The sequence below is a fragment of the Manduca sexta genome, chromosome 14 (genome assembly GCF_014839805.1).
Source record: "Manduca sexta isolate Smith_Timp_Sample1 chromosome 14, JHU_Msex_v1.0, whole genome shotgun sequence".
Taxonomy (NCBI): domain Eukaryota; kingdom Metazoa; phylum Arthropoda; class Insecta; order Lepidoptera; family Sphingidae; genus Manduca; species Manduca sexta.
Window position 1 is genome coordinate 5,617,793 of NC_051128.1, and position 25,637 is coordinate 5,643,429.

The following is a 25,637-nucleotide window of genomic DNA, read 5'->3' on the forward strand; positions in this document are numbered from 1 at the left end:
GTATATAACAAATGGTCAGAAACTAAGATGTCAGGGTTACATAATTATGACTGGGAGCGTGGCGTCTCCTGTAATCCGGCTACTCGGAGGTCTGGCTCAGAGGATGGTTTGAGGTCGGGATCCACTGGTGCTGAGTGGCCCATGTTGACTGGACGTCCGCACTAAGCCTGGTATTTAATATGGATCCCCTGGAGGAGTCCGGGGGATGCAGGTTCACTAAGGAGGGGCGAACCGGGCCAGGGGGGAAACCCAGCAGCCAAAAGTCCCCGTATCGGGCAGTAGTGGGATAGCGGCCGGGAGTGGGCGCTTAGTAACAGCCTGACCAATATAACCAGACCTGTTCCTTTAGGAGGCCTGGCGTGCGGTGGCCCACTTCTGCGAGGCGGTCATCTCGCAGAAGGAGAGCGCCGAGAGGGATCGTGAGAGGGCCGATCCCTCCCGCCGTCAGAGGAGACGTAGGAGACGCCGGGTGGACGACTGACCGGCGTCTCCCGCCCTGTGGAATGGGGGCGTTTGGAGAATACCACCACGGTAAACCCCTGCCTGTCGTAAGAGGCGACTTATAGGGGCCACGAAGGGGGTCGTCGGCGGGCAGCAGGGGGCTGTCCGCCCTAGTGCATTTTTGTGCATTTCTTGCACATTTTTCGGTTGACCCCGGGATGGACGGCAGTGTGGCGTTGACCTCATGCTGCCGTTGACGCTGAGAGCGTCCTTCGGTGCGAGGGGCTTAGGAGCCCCCCCACATTTAGGAGACGGGCCGCAAGGCGGCACCGCGCAGGGGCGGCCGCGGACGAAGACTCGGACCTGCTGTCTCGGGGAAGCCCGCAGTCGTCCCTTATGCGCCGAAGAGGGTCAACGCGGAGTTTTAGTTGGTAGGCCGTTGCGTAGGGACTTAGGTTAGGGTCATTGGTTAGGGACTCGGCCCGACCGCCGCCCGAGGGTCCCGGGCTGCTTCAATTGTCGGGTCGTAAGGCAACGGTTACCCCAACATAACCGCTCAGTCGCCCCCCGCGAAGACTGGACGGTAGTAATAAGGGACTTTCTCCGCGAAAACAAAAAAAAAAAAAAAAAAAGGGTTACATAATTATAGTTAATTTATCAAACTACAAATCTGCTGCGTCATGACCACTCTACATTGAAGTTAATCACGTGCTACCTATTAAAATTGTAGGTATTATAAGTACCATGGAATTATTATACTACGTACAAATACCGCTATATCATAGACATAATAGGTATATTATAACTACTTGTCTATTAATAAGCCAGCTCAACGGAGGTCTAGTACTTACAAATTTCATAGTGACTCAGAATACGGCTTGCTGGAAATAGTAAGCACTGATAGTGGTAAGTGATATTTCTGGAGGCAGGAAATACCTATCGTTTTCATAAACCCTAATCATTTATTTTAATGCTGGCAGCTTAACCATGATTCTGTCGTTTATGTAGATATTTATAGGCAACGAGACTACTTATAAATGACCCAATTCGTCATATACTGGACATGTTTAAAATCATCTTTTATATTGGCTGTAATATGTTTTAAACCTTCTATCATCCAATATTAAATATTATAGTTTACAAAAAAACCTTAAGTATTTTTGGTAATCAACCACGACCAATTGATTTGTTTCATTAGTTGTGCCGACATCACATGCAAAACAAGTGGCGGGCGTTGATGTTTGTCGTATTGAACTGTGCGATGGTTCATGATTTTAATTCCCGTTAAGTGTTCTCGTAATGAGCTCAACGAGGAAGGAGGCACATGACAATTGATGTGACATTTTCTTGAACAAGCGTCGACACAAACAAATTCAAACAATAAACACGCATCACGATATGTGGTACCGTATGTGATTGGCAATTTTGCATATTGTCATTTCATTCGGAGCGAAATCGTATTGGTAGGTAGGTCTATAGGGTTTTTTGGGAATTTTATTTAATTGAATATTTTCACACAAGTTATACAATTCTGAATGCAATATCTTGATTACAAGATACATTCCAATTATATTTTTTGTCTTAAATATTGTATACGAAACAGAAAATAGTACTTGATAATACCTCTACAAAATAAATAGCTAAGATAATGATCGTGCCTAGGTGCTGTATAGGGTCTTTCTTATGCATAAAATAATTAAGTATGTTTACTACGTATTATGATCAATGGTAATATTTTTAAATAGGTATGTCTTAAGTATTGTAACACATTTTTTTAATACTTCAATGAAGCGTCTTGTATTGGAACGTGACTCTTTAATCATCGCTCTTTACTTACTTATTATGTAAATAAGACACTTATGTCTTTTCCAAACCAATGAACTAACACTTGAGTGTTCCACCGGTATGTATAAAGATGAATACTATAATTAAAGATAATTACTTTTGTATCTATCTCCTACATTCTAGATGATGCAATTGCATTACCATATAATAGATTATAATCCGATACAATTTACCTTAGTAGGTAATCGTTTATAAAGTTATTAAGTTTCTATGAATATTTTTCTCGTCACGCACCATAATATAGTGATAATAGTTAGAGTCTAAACTAGAAAAGAGATATATTATGGATGATAAATAATGAACTCTCATTTCAATTACCAAGTCGGTACTCGGCGGATACATATTTCTTTTAAAAACGAGGTTCACTTGCCTGGACTGTAAGCGATAAAGCAGAAACTGCGATTCGCATATTCTTTCGGGATTACAGTTAACAAAAATGTGCAAATTTTTAGAATACTACTTTTAATAATTATATATCTAAATAAATCAGTTGTATTTGTAAATCATATACTTACATAAAATAGAAAAAATAATATTTTTCGTGATGTAATACTTATGAATGATAAAATAGATCCAACCTTTCTAAGCGATATATCAGAACGGTACAGTGAAGTCAAACTGGCTGAATAATAATCTGTTCTATCTACTCTATGTATACGCAATCGCCTAAAAACTTAATGATGCAATAGGTAATACTTTCATGTGCTTGACCAAACACTGTAAATTAATCGTGTAAAGAGGCAAGGTTACCTACATGTACATACATGTAGGTACGTATATTTACTTTTACTACAAGTTTGACCTGGCACATACTTACCTATTCAGTATTCTATGAAATAAGTAGGTTACCGATCTACTATGTTACTATTAAACTAAATTAATATAAAATTCGTAATAAAATTATATTAAATATTTTTTCCAGGCGCAACGTGAGCTCCACGAATTGATATCAGCCAGAGAAAAAGAAAAAGCCCGCGGTGAAGAAAACATTAGATTCTTTGCGACAGTGATACGGCCAAACGTTCTAAAGCCGCTCCTACTCATCAACGCTTTCAACCTCCTGCAGATCTTATCAGGCAGCTATGTAGTCATCTTCTACGCCGTGGACATCGTAAAAGATTCCGGTGGATCACTTAAACCTACTGTAAGTATTATATGAAATAGCGCCTCGTATACCGTCTTTAGATTTTGTTATGGGCTAAAAATAGAAACGTATTTTTCTTAACAAATTATTAATGTAATAAAGATTTTAGCCACGATACTTAACGACAATAATAAAAAATTATACGCATTTAATTGAATGATAACAAGGACGAATGAAACATCCGCATTGTCATCGTAGTCAGCAGAGCGTTAAATTAGTTTCATCATTTATGTTGTATTAAGTAGACGAGCCATAGCTTAGTACAATAAGAAAATGAACTCAGCTTTAAATTTATGATTCGATATTATATATGTAACTACAAGCTATGCTTATGTAATCTTTTAATGTTATGAAACATCTGCGACAAAGGACTTTGTTCGTGTCTGAATCACTTTCTTTCCATTAAGTTTGAGACGCCTCCACTTAATCAAAATTCATCATTGAATTGTATGACGTCATATGGAAATCAATTACTTACTGTTATGACAATGGTTAAGAAAGTCAGTGAACCAGTTACATTCTAAAAGGTTGTCTACAACATAAAAATCTACACATGGATACGATATTGTACGAAATATTTTGATTGTGCTGGATAACTGCAAAAACTAAGTTAATAAAAACACTCATTAAGCAGTCGTAGCTTTTTATATATGAGTTACTTTGTTTTTAACAAGATATTGACAATTATTTATACATTTCAGCTCGCTGCGAATGCAAGCGCCTTAGTAAGATTCGGCGTGACTGTGTTCGCGTGCATTCTACTGCTGAGGTTAACTCGCCGGGCATTGGTGATGATATCAGGTATCGGGACGTCTGTGTGCACACTGGCGCTGGCGTTCATACTGTCCCAAGGCCCGGGGACCGGCTTCGCGCCACCAGCACTCATACTTGGATACGTAGCCTTCAATACTCTCGGCTTCTTCCTATTGCCGGGACTCATGATAGGTGAGCTCTTACCGACTAAAGTAAGAGGCCTGTGCGGCGGATACATCTTCTGCCTGTTCAATGCAGTGCTCTTCGGCTTCACCAAATTATATCCAGTAATGAAAAATAGTGTAGGAATGGCCGGTATGTTCGGTCTCTTCGGCGCGTCCGCTACACTCGCTACTGTCGTACTGTTCCTCTTATTACCGGAGACGAAGGGCAAATCTCTCCTCCAAATAGAAGAATATTACCAAAAACCTAACATATTGTGGCAAACGCGCAAGAAAATGATGGCGGATAGTCAGCGCGTTTGAAACTGATTTTAGTTAATACAATTATAAGTTGTTGTACTTAAGTGCCCATTCGATGTGATATAGTTTCATGAAGTGATAAGTATACCCGTGATATATCAACAGATGTAGATACTCTGAATACAAATATATTTCTCGAATTCCAATAAATAAATAGCAAAGTGCTGTGACCAATTTTATGACTTAATGACATTTATTTACTTACTTAATTAGGAATGTTATTAGTTAATGATATGTAGTTAATATTTATGACAGGTATACATAATTTATATTTAACGCATTTACAATAAATTTATATGCATTTTATTCAAATTATAGATATCATTTAAAAATGAATAAATATGCTGTAGGTACCACCTAAATACATAGACAATTAATACATTCATAAGACGAGACATGTATTGCCTTCTCTGAACAAACACACCTACATCATAGCGGATGGTATAGAATACCTCTAAAATAAGACAGAGAGATTTGAAGCTGTGATTTAACTAATGACCTACCGTATACATAAGTTAACGAGTTATGCCAAATGCTGGCTAATGTTATAAACTGTTATTTTTCTATGGATGTAGGAAAATTACAATTGTGATATAATAAATAAACAATTTGAACCAATCCAGTTATTTTATTTAATTTACCTGGCTGTGACTGTTTCTCAAAGAGGATAATAACGCCCCTTAGTGGTCGTTGTACGTTTTCAGGGGAAGGGCGGGAAAGCGTTTAGAAGAAATTGCAGGACAATGAAGAAATAACAATTTCACATAAATACGTTCATTAATTTTGCCTTGAAGTGTAACAATCAAACAAACAAACGCCGACACTTTCCCATTTATAGTGTTAGAGACTTATTTAAATTTTAACTTAGAAAAAGGATGAAACTCATATAATATCATATCATATGGTAGGTATATCAATACTCATATATAAAGCCGAAGAGTTTTAGTTGAACTCGCTAATCTTAGGAACTACTAAACCGATTTAGATTTTTTTCACATTATTCTTAAGTGCTATAGGTTACTTTTTATCCCAGTAAAGAATGAAGTAAGACGTTTATCCCGAAAAAACTCTCTCAAGCAGGCGGGAAGCCGCGAGCAAAAGTAAGTTTAAAATAATTTCGATTGGCGCTAGAAAATAATTGATATTCAAAGTGGGCAGTAACCATAGTAAGTTTGAGAACCTACTAGTGAGACGCGTATTATTTAGATCTACACAAACATGGTTTCGTACTTTTGTTAAATTCTGTATCAACCATAGAACTGAACGAATCAAAATTAATTATACATCAGCAAAGTGGAGCGAAGAGGACTGTAGGAATTCAAACAAAATATCGTTATTATTACTAGATAAAGCATTTTTAAATCCTATTCACCATATTTTACGGTAATGATTCCTCATGTCAATATTCGTATGTTGAAAAATAATAAAACACGGATATTTCGAACTGTTTATTACAAAGCTATGAGGTGTTGGGTAGTCGTTGGTAGAGATGTGGCCGCGACGCGCAGCCCGGACACACGTGCATGGCGGCCGACACCACGTTCTCACACTCCCAACAATAATGCTCGAGACAACGATTACATCTATAAATCTAAAAATATACATAAAACACTTGTATTCTCATATGAATCATTTTAATATTCTTATTAATTAATGCAGAGCAAATAACTAACACAGGCTAAACAAATTTCATCATGATTGTACAGAGTGTGGCCAGGTTTCCAAATGCTCCAAATATTATAATAGGCAAAGACACGGTTATTATAGCCTTTTTACTACACTAAAGCAATGTCATTTTTGGTCTCAAAGATATCGTTTTATATTATACTAACTGATGGTAGCCGACGCGTTGCTGTTGCAGAAAAAATAATTGCAGGAATATGGTTTGTAAGGACATGCGCACGCGCGCCTCCCGCTGTAAGTTAATTATACTATGCCTATAAGTTATAACCTTTCCGCAAGCGCAAGCAATAAAGACACAATTCTTTATCACAAGCAATAACGGTATAGCAGCGGATAAAATACGAACAAAGAAATATTAATTTTTATATATTAGATATATTACTGTTGAATACTTTGTGATGGAACTATTCGTACTTACTTGCTTATCGACATCTGTGAAAGTCCTTAAACATGCAAAACAATACTGCGCTTGTCCTTCATTGGTCAACTCTTCATATGGCTCCACTGGGAACAAGTGGTGATATGATCTGTAAAAGAAATTATATTTAAATACATGTTCAAGGTGTATAAAAACATTTATTTTTTGGTTTCTTAAAGTGAGAACTAAATAAAATAAAAGATAACCAGAGTTAAGATCGAATTGCAGGCGAGTTATACGTGGCAAACATTGCAAGTACAACTTCCATGGAGTGGCTGTCGAAATTTAGGCGTAACAATAGCATTATCGATGCGCTTTGACCGCTTGAACTTGACCGAATTGAATTTACTCCAATCCATTCCAGGAGCATATACAGCCGTGTTAGTGATACGGCCCCCGAGCTTTAGGGGCCCCTCTTGGCCCCACTCCAGCTTAAACTAAGCGCTCTGCAAAAAATTCACCCTGGCCCGCCCCTGTATGGCAAGTTACGCCATTGATCCATTCCCTACCATTCAAATGTGACATGGGCATAACACACCTTTTACACGTGTATATTACACTAGCTTTTGCCCGCGGCTCCGCCCGCATTACAAAGTTTTTCGGGCTAAAGTGTTCCGTTATAAAAGTCACGCTATATATTTTCCCGGGAGCCTATGTTCTTTCCAGGGTCTCAAACTGTCTCCATACCAAATTTCATTTTAATATGTTGGGTAGTTTTTGAGTTTAACACGTTCAGGCAGTCGGATGCAGCGGGGGACTTTGTTTTATAATATATTTTTGTAGAACTGTTTTAAGAGGAACAATCCCGTCATACACCATTGTTGCATAACTTTAACTTTTTACGCAGCGCACGCAATGGAAGCTCTCAAAACGAATAAATTTTCCCCGTTTTTGCAACATGTTTCATTACTGCTTCGCTCCTATTGGTCATAGCTTGATGATATATAGTCTATAGCATTTCAAAAACAAAGTGCTATCCAACACAAAAATATTTTTTCAGTTGGATCTGATAGTTCCTGAGATTAGCCATTTCTGCTCCGCTCCTATTGGTCATAGCGTGATGATATATAGCCTATAGCACTCCACGAACAAAAGGCTATCCAACGCAAAAAGAATTTTTCAATTTGTACCGGTAGTTCCTGAGATTAGCGCGTTCAAACAAACAAACAAACAAACTCTTCAGCTTTATATAATAGTAGCGTGATAATATATAGCCTATAGCACTACACGAATAAAGAGCTATCCAACACAAAAAGAATTTTTCAGTTCGAACCGGTAGTTGCTGAGATTAGCCATTACTGCTCCGCTCCTATTGGTCATAGCGTGATGATATATAGCCTATAGCACTCCACGAACAAAAGGCTATCCAACGCAAAAAGAATTTTTCAATTTGGACCGGTATTTCCTGAGATTAGCGCGTTCAAACAAACAAACAAACAAACAAACTCTTCAGCTTTATATAATAGTACTAGCTTTTGCCCGCGGCTCCGCCCGCGTTATAAAGTTTTTCGGGCTAAAGTTTTCCGTTATAAAAGTCACGCTATATATTTTCCCGGGAGCCTATGTTCTTCCCAGGGTCTCAAACTGTCTCCATACCAAATGTTATCCTAATACGTTGGGTAGTTTTTGAGTTTAACACGTTCGGGCAGACCGATGCAGCGGGGGACTTTTGTTTTATGATATATTTTTGTAGAACTTTTTAAGAGGAACAATCCCGTCATACATTATTGTTGCATAACTTTAACCGTTTACGCAGCGCACGCAACAGAAGCTCTCAAAACTAATAAATTGTCCCCGTTTTTGCATCATGTTTCATTACTGCTCCGCTCCTATTGGTCATAGCGTGACGATATATAACCTATAGCACTCCAGGAACAAACGGCTATCCAACACAAAAATATTTTTTCAGTTCGAACCTGTAGTTCCTGAGATTAGCGATTACTGCTCCGCTCCTATTGGGCATAGCGTGATGATATATATAGCCTATAGCATTCCAGGAACAAAGGGCTATCCAACACAAAAAGAATTATTCAGTTCAAACTCCTAGTTTCTGAGATTAGCCATTACTGCTCTGCTCTTATTGGTCATAGCGTGATGATATATAGCCTATAGCACTTAACGAACAAAGGGCTATCCAACACAAAAAGAATTATTCAGTTCAAACTCCTAGTTTCTGAGATTAGCCATTACTGCTCTGCTCCTATTGGTCATAGCGTGATGATATATAGCCTATAGCACTTCACGAACAAAGGTCTATCCAATACAAAATGATTTTTTTGTTTCGAACCGGTAGTTCCTGAGATTAGCCATTACTGCTCTGCTCCTATTGGGTATAGCGTGATGATATATAGCCTATAGCACTCCACGAACAAAGGGCTATCCAACGCAAAAATATTTTTTCAGTTCGGACCTGTAGTTCCTGAGATTAGCGATTACTGCTCCGCTCCTATTGGGCATAGCGTGATGATATATATAGCCTATAGCATTCCAGGAACAAAGGGCTATCCAACACAAAAAGAATTATTCAGTTCAAACTCCTAGTTTCTGAGATTAGCCATTACTGCTCTGCTCCTATTGGTCATAGCGTGATGATATATAGCCTATAGCACTTAACGAACAAAGGGCTATCCAACACAAAAAGAATTATTCAGTTCAAACTCCTAGTTTCTGAGATTAGCCATTACTGCTCTGCTCCTATTGGTCATAGCGTGATGATATATAGCCTATAGCACTTCACGAACAAAGGTCTATCCAATACAAAATGATTTTTTGTTTCGAACCGGTAGTTCCTGAGATTAGCCATTACTGCTCTGCTCCTATTGGGTATAGCGTGATGATATATAGCCTATAGCACTCCACAAACAAAGGGCTATCCAACGCAAAAATAATTTTTCAGTTCGGACCTGTAGTTCCTGAGATTAGCGATTACTGCTCCGCTCCTATTGGGCATAGCGTGATGATATATATAGCCTATAGCATTCCAGGAACAAAGGGCTATCCAACACAAAAAGAATTATTCAGTTCAAACTCCTAGTTTCTGAGATTAGCCATTACTGCTCTGCTCCTATTGGTCATAGCGTGATGATATATAGCCTATAGTACTTAACGAACAAAGGGCTATCCAACACAAAAAGAATTATTCAGTTCAAACTCCTAGTTTCTGAGATTAGCCATTACTGCTCTGCTCCTATTGGTCATAGCGTGATGATATATAGCCTATAGCACTTCACGAACAAAGGTCTATCCAATACAAAATGAATTTTTTGTTTCGAACCGGTAGTTCCTGAGATTAGCCATTACTGCTCTGCTCCTATTGGGTATAGCGTGATGATATATAGCCTATAGCACTCCACAAACAAAGGGCTATCCAACGCAAAAATAATTTTTCAGTTCGGACCTGTAGTTCCTGAGATTAGCGATTACTGCTCCGCTCCTATTGGGCATAGCGTGATGATATATATAGCCTATAGCATTCCAGGAACAAAGGGCTATCCAACACAAAAAGAATTATTCAGTTCAAACTCCTAGTTTCTGAGATTAGCCATTACTGCTTTGCTCCTATTGGTCATAGCGTGATGATATATAGCCTATAGCACTTCACGAACAAAGGGCTATCCAACACAAAAAGAATTATTCAGTTCAAACTCCTAGTTTCTGAGATTAGCCATTACTGCTCTGCTCCTATTGGGTATAGCGTGATGATATATAGCCTACAGCACTCCACGCATTAAAGGCTATCCAACGCAAAAAGAATTTTTCAGTTCGGACCGGTAGTTCCTGAGATTAGGCATTACTGCTCCGCTCCTATTGGGTATAGCGTGATGATATATAGCCTATAGCACTCCACGAACATAGGGCTATCCAACGCAAAAAGAATTTTTCAGTTTGGACCGGTAGTTCCTGAGATTAGCGTGTTCAAACAAACAAACAAACAAACAAACAAACAAACTCTTCAGCTTTATATAATAGTATAGATATAGAAGTATAGATACGGTTTCTAGGTTACAGATGGGAATTACTCAGAATAAAATATAATAAAAAATAATCCTTGAACTCAATGAGATGTTTTTTATAAAAGAAAATAAACAAAAAATAACGGAAATAATCGATTTCAAGATCTATAATCTAAAAAAAAATTGCATTTTGCAGATTCAATATTTTGCGTAGGGACCGTCGATATTATTGAATAGAAAAATATTAAATCATAAGCAATGTAATCTTCGTTGTAATTCTAGTCTTTATAATATTTTAATGGAGTCGGTGCCTTATTATTAATATCATGGGCAACCGGTCTAGAATAACCAAGCCATATTTTTCGAACTGGGCACCGAACTTGTCATTACAAGAACTTTGAAAAACACGGCCTTTATACGCTACATAATTATGACGACTGGCGTGTCGATATTAATCAGATCTCGTCAATAAATACTATATCAGACGTAGTGGAATAGCTTTCCCTTGCCCGTATAAAACAACATCGCAGTGGGTGTACCTGGCTAGATGCGGCGCGGAGGCGAGCGTGAGGCCGCACGTGCGGCACTGCGCGGGCAGCGAGCAGTACTTGCTGCGGCACTGCGGGCACAGGTGGCCCTCGCCGCCCACGCCCTCGCCCTCCTCCAGGTGGCTGGCGCGGGATATGCACGTTAATGACATATTTTACACACATTGGTTAATTAGATTATTATTGTCAGTTTACAATATTTAAAATCTAACACAGAAACCACGATCATAGTCTGTTACAATTCAACAAGATATAAACCTTTGAAGTCCGATGCATGGGATAAACGATTAAAACTGAATACGAAAGGGTCTTGTTACAACATTTGTATTTAGGATTCTGGTAACAGAAATAACTAGTTAAGTTTGATTCGCAATAGAGCTTATTTTTCAAAATTTTACGTGAATTACTTTATTGTCGTCCAAAATCAATTGTACTACTTTTTTGTTACTTCTCAGGAATTAGGTAACTGATCACATACAATATTAATAATACTCAAATATAAACAATTAATTAATAAATATGAAATGTTTTAATACAGCATATAAATGAAATAAAATAATCGAATATAGACTTACAAATATATAATATGTAATTATATACGTATCGTTATCTGAATACAAAGGTGTGAGAAAGTAGAAATATCGACCTGTGAAAAGTTGAACATACCACATGCAGACAGTGATGGGCGGGTCGCCGCCGGCGGGCGGGTCGGGCGCGAGGTGGTGGTGCTGGTGGTGCAGGTGGGTGGCGGCGTGCGGCGGCGCGGCGTGCGGGAAGCCCATCTTCACCAGCCCCGCGTCCAGCGCGCGCGCTCGCGCCGGCGGCGCCGTGCGCTCCAGCAGCAGCGACCGGTAGTGCACGTCGTCCAGCACCACCTGCACAGAACTTGCTCAAATACTCCCACTAACATATCAACACTTTTAACAAGCTCTACAGGATCGTCTCACCTCAACTCATGAGCAATCACAATACTGAAATAAGAGTTTCTACTGGTGTAGTTATGGGAATTCTATAGCTTTAACAAACAAATTAAACATCTTACACATTTTCACAACTTACCCCATAATCTCCTCCAGTATCTTGACATAACTTTTTACAAATTCTGACTTCAGCTGCTAATCCTATCACAGAACATCGAATACCCTCAGTCTTTAATGTCTGCAAAACAAAAAGTTTAATTTAATATAATATATTGTATATAGTCTGTTTATACTTCAAGTCTCCTAAAAATATAGGCTTGAACTATACCATTTTACTAGTCACTTCCAAAAATGATATAACAGAGACAGATAAACAGCAAGCAATTTAACACTTTAGTTACCTGAATAGTAACGTTAATATCACTTGGGTCGCAAGTAGTAAGTGATGCAAACAACACAAGCAGCTCCCTGGATGCGTGGCCAGGCAACGGCTTCAACACTCTGCCAGCCATCTCCAGTGTGTTTTGTAATGATGGTTCTCCTGTTAGTGACAGGTTCGTCAAGCTATCAACAAAATTCGAAGCATAAACTAAATATTTGGTAATGACATTTTGGTAATGATAATGGTATGACAGGGACACCACACTTTTGTTTTGGAAGCCAAGAAACTTTGAGACATTGACCCAGTATAATTTGTTAGTTATTTGATTGTGATTATTAATCCCCTAATTCAAATAACATATACATTAAAAAAATGTTAGGTGCATTTATTTTTTAATTTATAGCTTATGAAATTAAACAATAATGATGAAAAAGCTAAGAATATAAAGGGAATTAGTACCCTGCCCTCACCCTTGTACAGCTTTGATATGTTTCCTTACATTCCCTGATAATTCTGTAATTTTCTCTGCTCTTTTGTTTTTCATTGCAATCAAACCAAGTTGGCTGAGCGGATTCTGATCAAAAAACTCTTCAACAAACTTCTCCAAGAGCTGAAAGAATCAAAACTCACATTTAAAACTCTTATTTATATAGATAAAAAGTTTATTTTGCCTTCAATTTACACACAATATAACTAAGTTTACATAGAGATAACAAAGTACTGATCTATTTGTAAAACACTGTAGCTGGAATTGGGCCACATTTGATTTAATAAAACTGTTTTCAATAAACAATCCAAATTTTAATCTAAAATCCGATCCCAAGAATAAACCAAGCAAAATAAGTCATTTGTAAGCATGTCCAAAAATGTTTACTTTAATTGGTTCATTATTAATATCAATTGCGATTAATTATTGAAGTCAAAAAATATATATAAAAAGGGTGTAATCTAATTTTAGACTACCTTTAATGTACACAAAAACCGTGTTGGTTTCAAATCTTGTGAATTCATAGCTTCAGAACAATCAACAGCCACTAATAAATGTCTCATCATTCCGAGCCTGATCGGCCCACGGCGCGGTGCAGCAGCCTTCCTTGCTGCTTTCTGTGCAAACTCAGCAACCAGTCCCGCAACCAAACCATCTTTATCTTCTTTAATAGCTTCCCTGAATATAAATGTAACATATCTAAATAGATCTAAAATGTATCTATGTATATTTTTACTACAAATGAACTTCTGGAATAAATATTGATATATTTTCGCATTGGGCAACAAAAATTAAAGAAAACATTGTAAAATTAAGAGCTATCAAAATGTAAATAACAGCTCAATTACAAGTAAATGGTCTAAGGGCTTGAATAGAATTGACTTAAAATAATAGTTCGCATAAATATATACTTTTTTTTTAAAGTATCAATAAAAGTGAAACTTACCAAGTTTTCTCATAACCTGTCTCCCACCGGTATTCTTTTGGATCTTCTTCGTCCGCCATTATTATTATCTTTAATGAATTATCAAACTTAGCTTGCTTTTAAAGAATACTTTTAAAGAAGTAATAGTTAAAATTAAATAAACTTTACGAAAAGCGCCGATTTTTGAAAACAAAAAGTATAAATCAGTATAAATCAAATATGATATGTCAAACAGAGACCAATAAACTAGAATGTCAAACATCGGATGTCAATTTTAATCATAGACAAATCTACGATGAATCCTCAGGTGAATCCCAAATAGAATTATAATATAGTGAAACTATGGAGGGTAGAGGTAAGGAGCACCGTCTGATATGGAGGGGAACTCGAAAAAGTGTCCAGCATTTGCTGAAAATAAAGTTTCAAGTACCTACCACAATAGCGCTGGCGTACGAAAAACTACGATACGAATGTGGTTGCTTTAATAGTGAGTGAAGTAAGCCAAATGAACAAATTAAATCTTTTCATGAGTCAAGTAGTCAATAAAATGCCAGTATACAGAATCTCAACTGCTTGCGTAGTTGTAAGTAGTTTTGTCAATATAACCAAGAAACTGCAGTGAAAACACGTCCTTAAGATTTTCTCCTATGCGATCGCAGCGCCACCCTTATTTTCCCTGTTTTGATGGACACTTTTTGATACACTGAGACGGTGCTCCATACCTCTACCCTCCATAAGTGAAACCTCAGATCGTCTCTGGCTTCAGTTATCGTTCTGTTCAGAGACCAATAAACTAAATCGTCCACCTTGCATGGTTTCAAGATCCCAAAACATATTTTATGAGAACAACTTACATAGAGGAAGTGTTACTTAGGATATAGTATCTATGTAGTATATTACCTCTAGTATATTAATGCTCTTTAGGTACCAACTGTAAATATAGGTATGAAGGTTAGTGAAACTGCATTAAAAGCTTCAAACTTCAAGTATAACCAAACGGGAGCTTTATGTTATTTAATTTTTTTGTCGAAATCATCGGTTTAGATTCGATTAAGAAATCATGTAGGTTATAAAAAAATATATATATTCCTACCCTCCTAACTAAAACCAGTTCATTTTGCCAAAAAAAAACACTATTATCAATTCTGAGTAGCATTTAGCAATAACATGCGTCGAAATATAGGAAAGCGCTAAATTTCTTCACTTTTTTTAAGTATATTTTTACGAACACTCACTTGGATACCGGGAAATTCAAGCTGTACAACCTTATCTCTACTATTCAGACTTCAGCCTGTTATAACGTACAAGACTTTCCATATCTATATATATAAAAATGAATTGCTGTTCGTTAGTCTCGCTAAAACTCGAGAACGGCTGAACGGATTTATCTTATCTTGGTCTTGAATTATTCGTGGAGGTCTAGGGAAGGTTTAAAAGGTGAGAAAAATTTCTCACCTTTTAAAGGTGAGAAAAATTCGAATAATTGCCGAGAAAATCCTCAAAACAGCATTTTTCTATTTCCCATACAAACGTTTTCTAACTAATACGTAGAGTCAATTTGAGCTTTATTGCTATTGTATAAAATTCACTGTTGTCTAAGCAATGTAGGTGTGTTCCTAACATCAAATCAGTGTGCGTTGGAGCACAGAATATAATAATGTAATGTCGCGTTCTGAAACTCAACAAAAGTGATATCGCGAACCCGACTAAATTGAACAGTCACAAAATTTAATATATCATTAGTTATTTGGTTGGCTTCACGATATTATTTCTTTTGTTTTACTTTAAAATGCATGTTTTCGTTATGGACAATTTTGAGCTACTTTTGCATATCTATACTTATAATAAATCTGTAGAGAGGTCAATTCTGTACATGAAATATATTTCCAAAATAACTGGGGGTGATTAGGGATCGATACTGATGCCAAAAATGCAATTAGTAAAATTTTTGTCTGTCTGTTTGTCTGTCTGTATAACCGTTATAGAAACAAAAACTACTCGACGGATTTTAACTTAACTTGGTACAATTATTTTTCATACTCCTGAGCTGGTTATAATATACTTTTCATCACGCTACAATTAATAGGAGCATAGCAGTGATAGAAAATGTTGGGAAAACGGGAGAAGTTACTCCATTTTTTAAGCTTCCGTCATTTCGTGTGCAACCTTAATGGTTAAAAGTTCCTTCGATTTCACCAGGATCCCATCATCAGACCCTGACCGGACAATCGGACCACCTGCATACCACCATAAATTAAAAAAACATCCCGACAAATTGAGCACCTTCTCCATTTTTGAAACCCGAAATCCACGCGGGCGAAGCTGCGGGCGGAAGCTAGTATATTATAATTCTCTTTGGACGAGACGTTTGTGTTAATTCATTAAGACATTTCCTGGTCTCCAAGAGTAGAACTGCTCTTTCACATGCTATAATATTATAAGTACTCGATTTTCGCATAATTTCTCATCCTAATGCTATGCCATTTCAACCATAATAGTCTAAGATCCCGCTGCAGAATTAGTGCGCTCATCGAGTATATGTTAAAAACTACATTCTTACACATATTTATGCTTAGAAGAATATATATCTACTAGGTTGCCTATTAAAACTTGGCCGCAAATATTTTTAATTAAATTATTGTTAATTGATTTTTCGGAAAACATTTCATTCATTTGTTTTTCAAATAAAATATCGTCCACTTCATGACAATACACATAAAGACTCTGAAAAACCACTGTTGCCGTTGCGCACTTGGCCGCACCTCTTCGCAGCCAGGTGTAAGCAGGTATGACTATGATACATTTACTCGTTCATAATGTATATTTATTAGCTATACATCAAATTAAAGCTGAATTTTTTCTGTTGATCATGATACACGGTTGCCTAATTAAATCTGGCCGCAAATAAGGGTTGCCGACTCTTAAAAATGATAAATATTGAAGGTAGAGTGAAAGAGAGCTGGCGCGTTATATTACCAGTCAGAAAAGGATAACATACATAGCATGTAGTACATAATAAGGTTATATTCCCGTGACACACGTCATGTAGCTGTCATGTTTGCCGGCAAACATTCCGATGCTAAATGGTTTAATAAACTTCGAATAAAATTCATGAAGATGCAGACGTGTTTTCTGTGTGAGAAAAAATGCAATGTACTTGACTTTGATGATGCATCATTCAATAAGTGTTTGCTAATGTTATTATTTCGTCGTAAAAAAATATAAATACAATGATAAAAAAAATATAAATACAATGAAAATATAAATATTAACAATTGAATCTACCTATGACTTTGGATATCATACAGCGTGTCTTAAAAAAATTACAGTTTTAAAGCATAAAGATACAGAAGAATTCTACATGGTTTCTGGGAGATTCAGCTCCAATGCAAGTTGAAAATGTTCTCTGTGATTCCACGAACAAATCTTCCGATAATGACGATGATTATGATATTTCTAGCGATGAAAGTTATGAAAGTGATAGCTTCTATGATAGTGAAAATGAAAGCTCTGATGGTTCAGATTTTTAAATAAAATTTACGGATAGATAAGATACGTTTGTTTAATTTTTGAGTTACTTAAATGCTTCATTTATATGTAATAAGTTATTGAATACTTAAATAAAATATAATATTTACTCAAACAGTACTTGCACAATAAAATTTTATTTTACGTGAGTAACCCTAATTTTATTTTTAATGGATAGTAATTTATTGTGGTAATTTTTACATTTATCATTTTGAGAAGACTTTGTTGTTGTATCTACTATTGTTTTAACTGGTGGTTGAGAACACGATCATCAGGCGTATGCGCAATGGCTCAAAAGTGTCGTACACCTAGTACTCGCTATCCTTTTCTGACTGGTAATATTACGCGCTAGCTCTCTTCCACTCTACCTTCAATATTTATCATTTTTAAGAGTCGGCAACCCTTACTTGCGGCTAGATTTAATTAGGCAACCGTGTATCATGATCAACAGAAAAATTCAGCTTTAATTTGATGTATAGCTAATAAATATACATTATGAACGAGTAAATGTATCATAGTCATACCTGCTTACACCTGGCTGCGAAGAGGTGCGGCCAAGTGCGCAACGGCAACCGTGGTTTTTCAGAGTCTTTATGTGTATTGTCATGAAGTGGACGCTATTTTATTTGAAAAACAAATTAATGAAATGTTTTCCGAAAAATCAATTAACAATAATTTAATTAAAAATATTTGCGGCCAAGTTTTAATAGGCAACCTAGTAGATATATATTCTTCTAAGTATAAATATGTGTAAGAATGTAGTTTTTAACATGTACTCGATGAGTGCACTAATTCTGCAGTGGGATCTCGTACTATAATGCATAACCAAATACTATGAAACGATCGCATTAGTCGATTAAATAAAATAAAGGTAAATTATCAGATCCTACATAGCTTCCGACCTACTCTAACTTTGAATATTGCTTTGAATACGGGAATGGTTAAGATGGCAATGAATGCTATTTCTTATCTTTCATTAGCATCCTAATCTTCATGTCTTAGCACAAAATGCTAATTCTACTTGATAATATGACGCATGAAATAAAATGCGCAATAAAGAATTACTAATGCGCACGCAATCAACGCACTTTATTTTACTTAACGTCCTTTTACCTTCTATGCATCATATTAAAATTATTTGAAAATAATTTGTATATTATAAAATATAGAATGAGTAGTACCTAGTAGCATGTGCAAGTGTTTTATATTATAATAGGGTATTTTAGTGTATGTATGTGAGACAATATCCAGAAATACATAAATAAGATAGTTTAATCAATAAGCAATTGTAAAATAGTAATTTCAGTTCATAAAATTATAAAAAAAAAATTAAAATTCAATTCAAAGTTTTGTCATTTTTTTATCTGTTTTACAAATGTGCGAAACGAGTGCCGCCATGACATGACATCATCAAGGCAGTAAGCTACCTGAAGTATCAAAACGCCTTTACTATTTCTAATTTATCGAAATAGAAGCATAGAAGTTTTATTGCATTGTAAATATGGAAAACGGTTTTGCAAAGGGAGATAGTACAAACCTACCAAGAATAGTCATTAGTCCGGCAGACTCGGTTCGAAGCACACCCGTTTTTATTTCATCCGCGTTTTAAATTCATAATTTTAGTATTTTCGATCAGTCTCTTAACTGTGTTTAGTTTCATTTGAAAGAAGATCCTACCGCCTATAAAGTTGCATAGTTCGTTTGGAGAAATATCAAAGAAGTTTCAAGATATAGAAGAAAACAATTTAAATTTTAAAATCTAACCGCCGCGGCACTGACCTACGACAACACGCTGAGCCGCCGAAACGGTGAGTCATAATTTCTATCGAACGCTTCGGAGGGTTATTCTTCAACTTTTACTCAATAGCTGAGACTATTCTGCAACAAATTATGGCGTCTTCATGCGGCGGCTGTAAGAGCAACTTAAAATATGACAATTGCATGGGATGCTCGCAGTGTCGCGATACTTATTGCCTACACTGCTTAAATATTACTGAGAGCCATTTTATCTCACTCTCACAAGATTATAAAAGGCAATGGTTTTGCCCCAAATGTCAATGTTCTAAGCCCAAGAAGGATAATTCATGTACCCCAATAAAAAAGCCATGAAAACGTGAACGACAACCAAACGAAAAACCATAGCACCGTCACTACCAGGTCGAATAAACAAAAGGTAAAATCCATTAATACTTTACCACTAAATAGCAACTTAGACGTTTCCTCTTTACTTTCTGAAATTCAGCAACTGAGGCTTGAGATCGGTCAAGTAAGACAGGAAATTAAGGATCAGACTAAAGCTTTCTCTAAGTCACTGGAAGACAGACTCGATGAGTATTCTAAGATATTCGAAGCCAAAGACAGTGGAATTTTATCATTAAAGTCCACCGTTGATGAACTTCAACAAAAATCGCTGAACAAGAGCAACGATCCTTAAAAAAACGAGATAGAGTTAATTGGTATGCCGGAGGAAGATAATGAGAATCTCACCCACTTAACCCTTCTAACCGCTCAGAAAGTTGGCGTAGAACTCAAGGAGAGTGACATCGATGAAGTAGTGCGAATTGGACCCAAGCGCGCTAATGTCTTGGCTACTGCAACTACAGTCAACAAACCGCGTCCCATTATTGTCAAACTGCAACGCCGGATGAAAAAAGATGAACTCCTTAAGGCTGCTAAAGTCAGGCGTAATCTGACTACTGAAAACATCACTTCAAAACCCCCTCAAAAGTTATATATCAATGAACGCCTTACTAAAGCTAATCGGAACTTATTTCGAGATGCAAGACTTCAAGCGCAAAAACATGGTTTTCGTTTCTGTTGGGTGCGGAATGGTGCAATTTATATTAGAAAAGCTGAAAACACACCGGGTTTTCAAATCCATTCGCATACTGACTTGGAACTTAAGATTATGGATTGTAAATTTCCTAATATCAACCATGCTAACATTAATGCTAAATAATTTAAGTTCCTATTCTGTATTAAGGCTTAATAAGAATCGTACGGGTTACATATTTACTTATTCTTCGAAAAATCTTGCACATAAACACAACACATCGAAATACTCACCAAAAACACTTCTCACATTCACCACCTCACAAACTTGGTCACTCAATGCCAAACAGATTCTCTCAAGCAAATGCATATTTTGTTACTGTCTAATAATACGAGTTGTTGCCTCAAGTTCAAATAATGTTCGATCTTCAGGATAACATCGATAAATCTCTGTCCATTAAATGTCATTTGCTTGAGAGCCCTGATCAGTGTCAAGATCTGTTTTTAAAGGATTCCCGATTTATACTTCTCTCATATAATATTCGAAGCATCCAACGAAATTTTGGCGAGTTGCTTGTAGCACTGAAACGACTTTGCGTTGAACCAGACGTAATAATTCTATCCGAATGCTGGCTCAATGAAAACTCCCACATACCACAAATACCTGGTTATGCTGTTTTTTACACCAACACAATAATAAACAGATGTGGTGGAATCACTGCCTATGTCAAGGATACTTGGAATGCTGTAGTACAGGAACCCTCATGTCAGGACTGCAATTGTTTACAGATTCAAATTAACAACCAAATAACTATATTAGGTATTTACCGCTCCCCTTCCTTTAAGGACGCTAGTAACTTTTTAAATTTTCTTGATGACAAATTATCGCAGATTACAGATCGCCAATCTGTTATACTCGCTGGAGATATTAACCTGGACATATGCAGCGCCTCCTTAAGTAAGGATTGTTCAGACTATCTCTGCCTGCTGGCAAGTCACAATTTGCTTCCAGCTATTTCTATTCCAACCAGAGGACCCGCATGCTTAGATCACATTTTTGTAAAGGATACGCTAAGCTCTTTCGGTATAGTATGTCGCTCAAGCATAACCGATCACGACATCTGCTTACTTAGTCTAGGGGCACCGAATCCAAAAGACACTCTAAAGGCAACTAAGTATAAAGTCAAAACTGACGTCCCTGGAATAGTTCATGACCTACGTAAAAACGACTGGGCAGAAATATTAGAGATGACAGATATTAATCTAGCAGCTGAAAGTTTCATTGAACAATTAAACGCAGTCATCACCCGTAACACTAAGCAAATTCCCATTAAACGTGCTAATCGTAATATTAAGCCTTGGATCACCCCGGGCCTCATGCGCTGTCAAAGAAATAGAGACAAACTTCACATTGAAGCTAGAAAGAACCCTGATAATGACATAATCCAAACTTCTTACAAAAGATATCGGAATTTTCTTTTTGCACTACAACAACGACTCAAAGCTGAGCACGAAAGCAAAACTGTTCTTGAGAACAAAAGTAATCCAAAAAAAATGTGGAAAGCAATAAAAAACATCTGCAATATTCCTATTTCTCGTGCTGTCCCTAACCAACTCACTACTATTGAAGAAAATCCCGTGGATTCTCTTAATATTTGCAATGAACATTTTACCAATGTAGGAAAACGACTTGCTCAAAAAATTCTTAAAGACTTACATACTACAGAAAACTCTCTAGTTTCCAAATACAAATCAGTTGTTTCTTCTAAGCATTCCTTCTTTTTAAAACCCACAGATTCCTTTGAAATTGGTAAATGGATAGATAATCTCAAAACTGATAGTGCCCCAGGACTTGATGGTTTCACTCCTTTTATTCTGAAATCAATTAAAGACTATATTCTCGTCCCACTAACACATATTTTCAACTTAAGCTTTACAAATGGAGTCGTTCCCAAAATCTGGAAACTAGCCGTCGTCACGCCAATCCATAAGGATGGCGATGCTTTGAATCCAAATAATTATAGGCCCATCTCATTATTAAATATTTTTGGAAAGCTCTTGGAGAAGGTTGTCAATAAACAACTCATATCGTTCCTTGAGAAATACAACTTACTCTCTGATAGCCAATTTGGGTTTAGGCGCAAAAAGTCTACTGAGGACGCCGTTCTCTCCTTGGTTGATGCAGTGTCGAAGGACTTGGATCATGGGAAATGTTGCTTGGGAGTCTTTCTTGACCTTGCCAAGGCCTTCGATACTGTATCGGTTCAATTACTTTTACGAAAGCTTGAGATGAGAGGAATTAGAGGAATAGCAAATGACTGGTTCCGTGACTATCTTTCGGAACGTCGCCAACGAGTCAGAATTGGTCCCTATTTAAGCAATGAACTTACAGTCGATGTTGGCGTTCCGCAGGGTAGCATTCTTGGCCCGACTCTTTTTATCATCTACATTAACGATTTATTAGAATTACCTGAATTGAATTGTCAGATTTTTTTGTTATGCAGATGATACTGCTTTGATTTTCCACGATTCTTCTTGGAACAGAATTGTTGATAATGCTAAATCTACAATGGAAACAGTCTTCCATTGGCTACAACAAAACTTATTAACATTGAACTTAAAGAAATCTAAAGCTATCGCTTTTTACAAAACGCTTGCATCTAAACCCTCTGTCTTGCCTTCCTTAAGAGTTCACACTCGTTGTGTTGATGATTCTGTGTGTAACTGTGAAAGTATCATCTACACTGACAACATTCTATATCTAGGGGTTGTAATCGATGAAAACCTATGTTTTAAAAAGCATCTTACATTTCTCAGTTGCAGAATTAGAAAATCCATTTATGTTATTAAAGCTCTACGACACCTTCCTAGAGAAATTCTATTGATGATATACAAGGCGTTTTCACAGTCTCTGCTGTACTACTGCATTCTTGCGTGGGGTGGAGCGATCAAAACTAAATTCATGGAACTCGAGAGAGCTCAGCGATCTGTTTTAAAGGTGATGTTGCGGAAACCTTTCAGATTCTCTACAGACGAACTTTATTCCGAGTGTAAAGTACTGCGAGTACGACAAATTTACATACTCAAAGCTGTTATTATTTCACACAAAAGAGCAATTAACTCTGAGGAATTTGAACACCTGTGTCAGCGCCGTATTTATCGTATTCCAACTGCCACGATACACACTGCTTTCATCAAACGACTCCCCTTCCTTTTTGCTGCCTCACATCTACAATGAGGTATGTCGCCGAATACCTAACATTAAGATGCTGCCGTCGAGCAAGTTAAAATCTAAATTAACTGAGTGGCTTCTGACACTGTCATACCAAGATACCGAAGAATTATTAACTACTTTGGGTGACTAACACACACACACACACACACATACACATACACACACACATACACACACACACATACACAATGGTTCTTATTGTCTTACCCTGCCACTGTTTTTTCTACATTCGTATTGATCTCAACAGTTTTGGTTATGTAATTAATTTTAAGAGTTTATAGTCATATTATATTTTTCTAGATTATTAACAGTACATAGGAAATTTGTGCTGTTTTAGTTTAGTAGTTCATTCTTTATAGAGATTTTTGTAGTTATCATTATTTTTTTATTGTTATTTGTTTTTCTTTTTTTGTAACTTTTGTGATTTCTAACTAGAGTCTGACAAATTTAATTATTGATACTGGTTTGTAAAGGATACGCGATACAAGTTCTAAACTTAGTGCGCATCTTAACGCAGTTGTAATAAACCATATAATGTAAGTGCTATGATTTATAAATAAATAAATAAATAAATATAAGTACAAAAAAAAAAAAAAAAAAAATAATGGTAGGAAAATTCTTCGCAAAAAATCCCGATTTTTGTTCTGCCGAAATCAAAGACCACCTACTTAATATATTTTTTTTATTGTTTTCAGATCGGGAAGATAATCTTATGGCGACGACGCGATAGGTTATGTACAGCTGAAAAGGGAAATAAATGATTGTATTATTAAATGTACTATTTGTCCGGAGCACAAAGTGCGCTCTAAACCATATTCAGCAACTGTTATAGTGAATAAGCAAGAAGAAGAGGTGAAAAGCGTCCAATGCCATGATTGACTGGCATCTGAAGGTGGATGCAAACATGGAGTAGCATTTTTGATGAGGTTGCACCGCCGAAGTGAAGAGCCATCTTGCACATCTGTAGAATGTTATTGGAGGAAGTCCAAAGTTGGAACATCAGTTAAAATATTAACTGCAAAAGAAATGGCAAAATGCAAACCAAAGAAATTTGCACCAGAGAACAGGCTGATGAATGATTTTATTATAGAACTAGCTTCCGCTCGCAGCTTCGCCCGCGTGGATTTCGGACTTCAAAAATGGAGCCGGTCGCGAACGTTCGAGAATATTCGTTTTACGAAGCTACTCGCTAGGTGATTCGCTAGCCTCTAGGTGCCAAGCAAGCCGCCTGCCTGTGCGTTCGCGACCTTATATATATATATATATATATATACAAAAATAATCCTTATAGCATGATTCAGTATTCACGCATGATGGCTTATTATTAGCGTATTTCATGTATAACTTTGGTGTTTCTATACCGATTTCTATGAATCTTTTTTATGGAATATTTAATAATGTTAACTTTTTTAATTAGGGATGACTGAGAGTGTTATAAACGTAAGAGTAGACAAATATAATGAGAAAGCTTCGAACTGCTAAGCTATCGGGAGTTACACGTGTGATTGTGAGTCAACCATAAAAGATAGACATATGCTGTCGTGGGATATTTTTTACATAATTTTAAGGAGAACATTTCAGTCATACATGATTTCTGTGTATCTTTAACCATTAAGGTTGCACACGCGACGGAAGCTTAAAAAATGGAGTAACTTCTCCCGTTTTCCCAACATTTCCCTTCACTGCTCTGCTCCTATTAATTGTAGCGTGATGAAAAGTATACTATAACCAGCACAGGAGTATGACAAATAATTGTACCAAGTTTCGTTAAAATCCGTCGAGTAGTTTTTGTTTCTATAACGGTTATACAGACAGACAGACAGACAGACCAGACAAAAATTTTACTAATTGCATTTTTGGCATCAGTATCGATCCCTAATTACCCCCTGATAGTTATTTTGGAAATATATTTCATGTACAGAATTGACCTCTCTACAGATTTGTTATAAGTGTAGAAGATGTAAGAAAAGAAAAATAACAACATGCCAGTTCTTAAAGCATGAAATTGACTATGATGAAAATGTATCTATTCTCTCATTACCTAACTTAATGGTAAAATATGGTGATAGATTTTTAATAAATATCTCACAACTGTTTGATTATGAAAATATTAAAGATGCA

General features: G+C 36.7%; 2 protein-coding genes across 4 annotated transcripts in view; one reads left to right on the forward strand and one right to left on the reverse strand.

Annotated features, from left to right (window-relative positions):
* Positions 1 to 5,283, forward strand: part of LOC115456163 (facilitated trehalose transporter Tret1) — a 37,939-nt gene extending 32,656 nt beyond the window's left edge. For both annotated transcript variants that reach the window (XM_030185115.2, XM_030185106.2), the window contains exons 6-7: positions 3,209 to 3,430; positions 4,132 to 5,283. In XM_030185115.2, the coding sequence (XP_030040975.1) occupies positions 3,209 to 3,430; positions 4,132 to 4,668 (759 nt within the window). In that variant the 3' untranslated portion in view covers positions 4,669 to 5,283. The remainder of the gene's footprint in view (positions 1 to 3,208; positions 3,431 to 4,131) is intronic.
* LOC115456177 (general transcription factor IIH subunit 2) lies at positions 4,659 to 14,292 on the reverse strand. Of its 2 annotated transcripts, XM_030185127.2 has the most exons (10): positions 14,003 to 14,292; positions 13,533 to 13,734; positions 13,040 to 13,179; positions 12,589 to 12,751; positions 12,327 to 12,425; positions 11,934 to 12,142; positions 11,259 to 11,390; positions 6,767 to 6,875; positions 6,498 to 6,580; positions 4,659 to 6,256 (listed from the first exon to the last, which is right to left on the reverse strand). In XM_030185127.2, the coding sequence occupies exons 1-10, from the start codon at positions 14,059 to 14,061 to the stop codon at positions 6,034 to 6,036; spliced, it is 1,419 nt and encodes a 472-aa protein (XP_030040987.1). In that variant the 5' UTR covers positions 14,062 to 14,292; the 3' UTR covers positions 4,659 to 6,033. The 2 variants fall into 2 exon arrangements, with proteins under 2 accessions (XP_030040987.1, XP_030040995.1); XM_030185135.2 differs by lacking the exon at positions 6,498 to 6,580 and having other exon boundaries at positions 6,101 to 6,256; positions 14,003 to 14,272.
* Between the last annotated feature and the right edge of the window lie 11,345 nt (positions 14,293 to 25,637).